Source organism: Henckelia pumila, chromosome 3 (assembly GCF_033568475.1).
Source record: "Henckelia pumila isolate YLH828 chromosome 3, ASM3356847v2, whole genome shotgun sequence".
NCBI classification, from domain to species: domain Eukaryota; kingdom Viridiplantae; phylum Streptophyta; class Magnoliopsida; order Lamiales; family Gesneriaceae; genus Henckelia; species Henckelia pumila.
The window spans coordinates 9,615,386-9,619,505 of NC_133122.1; the positions used below are offsets into that span (position 1 = coordinate 9,615,386).

At 37.5% G+C, this 4,120-nt stretch overlaps 1 protein-coding gene across 1 annotated transcript; it reads right to left on the reverse strand.

Annotated features, from left to right (window-relative positions):
• Positions 1-204: 204 nt before the first annotated feature.
• LOC140888073 (uncharacterized) lies at positions 205-1,209 on the reverse strand. The gene is made up of 2 exons (XM_073295747.1): positions 733-1,209; positions 205-639 (listed from the first exon to the last, which is right to left on the reverse strand). The coding sequence occupies exons 1-2, from the start codon at positions 1,207-1,209 to the stop codon at positions 205-207; spliced, it is 912 nt and encodes a 303-aa protein (XP_073151848.1).
• Positions 1,210-4,120: the final 2,911 nt, after the last annotated feature.

Genomic DNA, 4,120 nt, shown 5'->3' on the forward strand with positions numbered 1-4,120 from the left:
TTCCAAGATAACAGGGGTGAAGTGAGCAAAGTATGGCTGGGAATGAACAAAAGGATCCCCGGTGAGGAGATTTTAAAAGAAAGAGCACCCAGAGCGGCAGATGTCCTCGGGATTAGATAGACAGACGTCATCCTCCCAGATGCAGAAAATCTTGTTAGTCACCCTTTTCTTTTTGACCGCATTGTGGAAGAGTTTGGTATTCCTTTACCCGTCAGCAAGCCAAGAACAGGCTGCTTTCTGCTTCCAGAAATCCAACTCCATTTCAGAGATTTTTTCAAGGGAGGGGTTACAAGCTGAAAAGTGGGCCCAAGAGGTGTTCGAAGGATTGATCAGAACGGCGGCTTCATCATCATGAACAACCTTTTCTGTCGCAGCAAGTTTCTCAAAAAGATTCCCAAACACCTCCTTGTTCCACCATTTTAGGTGTAGTTTGAGACGTTTGAGCTTAGCGAAGAGTTTGTGCATGCCTCTTAAATCGCATGGAAGGTTCCAGTTAATACGGACTGTCTGGAGGAAGCCAGGGTGGCGAGTCCACATATGATGAAATCTGAAAGAGCTCGGGCCACGAATCCCAGTAGGGGCAGAGACCATGAGAAGGCAGTGATCAGAGATGAAAAGAACTAAGTGCTCCACCGTAACCTAAGAGAAGTGGGTAGACCAACTAGGAGAGACCAACACTCTTTCGAGACGCTTCCAGATAGTGTTATTGGTCCAAGTGAAATGAGAGCCAACAAAACCCGGGTCAAGAAGAGAAGAGTCAATACGACCACCTGATGACCCAAGACACTCATTAACGGAACGAACGACATTGAAGTCACCACCCACCAGCCATGGGGCGGCTGGGGGTCGAACTTGGAGAAGGGACTCCCACAAATCCTTACGTTCAGAGCTATCGCACGAAGCGTAAACGAACGAGCTAAAAACATCAGTAGGAAGGAAAGGGGCTGTGAAATTGAGGTGAAGGAATTGAGAGTGATCAACAAGAACCTCAAAACTAATCTCCTCTGACAGAAAAACCCAAATCTTACCAGTACAGTTCGATAACACTTGGCAGAAATTAAATTTTCGTGTCATGTACCGTACATCTAGCTGAATCATGGGTTCAATAATGGAAACGATTTTGGACTTATGAACCTGCCGCAAGTCTTCAAGGAAACTCTGGTTTTCCGGTTTTCCCAGACCCCGAATATTCCAAATGAGACAATTCATGATGACCGAGGGGGAGGGTCAGAAGATCTATGACGAGAGGATCTACGTAGGGGGGCCGACCATGAAGGGAGACCATCCTTGCATTTGGGAATGGATTCAGACATCACAGCATCCTCAGTTTAAGATCCAAATTCAACCTCATCATTTGAGGAGGCGCTGCGGCAATCCAGGTATGGATCTGGGATGGAGGGATCAGCCATCGTAGTGACGAGTTCAGACACCGGTTGTCCCAAATTCTCGAAGAGATGTCCGAGACTGGTGGCAATATCCTGATCCAGGGTAGAAGGATTAAACGGGATAGAAGAAGCCGATTTATTGGTAGGGCAGGGCTTCAGTGTGGACGACACTGAAGAAGAAGGCCGACAACTGTGATCAAGGGAAGAAGAAGGAACCAAAGCACGAGAATGATCCTAAGTAGCGAAAGTTATGATCCTTCGGAACACGTTCCTTTCCATCATCAGATGAAGTAGAATGGGGTATCAGAGACTCACCCTGGTTTGAGAAATCAGGTAACTCAGAATCAGCTAGTGTTAAAAGGGGGTCAAACTGATTAGAGATGACAGGAGGTTTGACCGGGGCTTTACGCTTAGCAGGGCATTGACGTTTCTTCTTGGTGGTCCATTCTAGGTCCTCGTGGTTCGGAACAGACACTAGTAGAATTTTGGCCTTTTACTTCGGATATTAACTGAAGTAATAAGCAGATAATTACCGAAGTAGATGCACGTGAAGTAAAATGATATTTTTTACTTCGCATTAAAACCGAAGTAATAGGCCGATAATTACCGAAGTCTTTGTTAGATACAAGAAATTCAAAATTGGACCACTACCGAAGTAAAAGCACATGTATTACTTCATCAATTTCGTAAAATAGCGAAGTAATTGATCCTCTATTACTTCACACATTATACAATTATCGAAGTAAAATAGATTTACGACTTCACAATTTTTGAACTATGGTGAAGTAAAAGATGTCATTTTACTTTGGCGAAATCGCAATTACCGAAGTAATTGCTACGAATGACTTCACTAATTTTAAAGATGACGAAGTAAATGTTTTCTTTTACTTCGCCACAAATTATATTTTCCGAAGTATTTTTGTTATATTACTTCATCATTTTATCTATATTATACAAGTAATAGTCAACAACAATACCACAATATCTAAAACTGAAAATAATTAATTAGAATCATATTCATAAAATTATTCATACAAAAAACGAATAATATCCACAAATCCATGAGTAGAACCCAAAAATGTACAAAACCAAAAATGTGTACATAAATATATCCTATAAAGAAGTCGTCCTATATCTCACTGTTCTCACTTCATAATCTCTCCTTCCTTTGCAGTATCAGGAGCATGCTTCAACTCTGGGATATTAGGTAGTGGTCTTGGATATTACCCTAGATTGTCACTGGATCAAAATCCATAAAAAAAAAATAAAAATATAAGCAATAAAGTAGATAAATTAGCTTGAGACAGAAACAACCAACCTTGTCCATGGTGTGGTTCATTACCAAAACGAGCAAATAGATATCGAAAAACCTTAAATCTGATTTGGATTTCATATGCACACATTTCATATAATAATCATATTGTCATAACATGGAACAGCCATATAAAATAAGGTAAACAAGTTAAACATAGGAGCCTGACCTTCTAAGTAGTATAGAGTAGCATGCCACCAGTTGTATGGTCAAGCTAATAAAAATGCATCGTCATAATCTGAATGGAAAAGGTAAGTATAAAATAAATAATATGTTTTTGGGAATATCTACAAACATAAAAGACGGTAAAGAACTCCATAATCTTGCGCAATTTTCCCTAATTCCACTGCTCTCTTGAAACAACAATCAAACTGTAAACATGGCAAAGATGCATAAAGAAAATATCATGATCCTGTATGAGTCATTGAGAATGATTACTGGAAACCTAAGATTTGTACCATTGAGTTGTCAATTTCTTCATCCTCGAATGAGAAAATAGTCCCATGAAGCTTAGTGTTTGAAGTGCAAAATTGGATGTAATTTGTCAAATTACACTATTTATTAATATGAAATTATAATATTGTCCCTCATATTTTTTTTATATTTATTAATCATAATATTAAAATTGAAATTTATCATTTTATCTTAAATTTAATCATTAAAACCAAAAATATTATTATGTATCAATTAGTATTCCAACTCAAACATATTAATAATCATACCATTTTATAATATCCAATCTTATTTATCAACCAAACTAAATGATAATTACTAGCATGACAAAGAAAGAGATTTTGATTCCACTCGTGTTTCCATCCTCTTTCACATTGAAAAGAAAAGCGAACGTGCACCATAAATTCAGGTTAAATTCATGGACTAATAATTGAGAAAAATTGCTCTGTTATCAATTTATCACATAAATTTGTCAGAAATTTTATATACTATTGGTCGCTACAATAAGAGTAAATTGTAGTAGGAAACATTTTTTTTTGACACTAAAATTTATAGGATGTTAATTTCTTAAGTCAAAATGGGGTTCTGTTCGAGCATCAATGGGACACCCCAAAACCTTCGATCTGAGATATGTTGCAGTGGGGAATGAGGATTGTGAGAGGAAAGATTACAAAGGTAGGAATTATTTTGTAGATAATGCTTGTGTTATTTAGTAAAGCAAACTTTTACATAATTTTTCTTATTTTCTGATGATATATATAGGTAGCTACTTCAAGTTCTATGACACTAGCTATTAGTCGTTCATATCCGAACATCAAAATAATCTCCAACTGTGATTACTCTTCTGAACTATTGGATCTCTTGCAGCTCATTATTATGACATCACGTGAGATTTAATAACATAAACTCTCTTTTCAAGCACTTGAGATATACTTCGGTTTTCAGCAAAACAATAATCAATTATTTGTTC

Bases quoted from the DNA above. Each gene is read 5' to 3' on its own strand.
- LOC140888073 (XM_073295747.1), bottom strand. From the start codon at position 1,209: ATGAATTGTCTCATTTGGAATATTCGGGGTCTGGGAAAACCGGAAAAC. The intron at 640-732 runs GTTGGCTCTCAT...CACTTCTCTTAG, and splicing joins CTCTTCTTGACCCGGGTTTT to GTTACGGTGGAGCACTTAGT.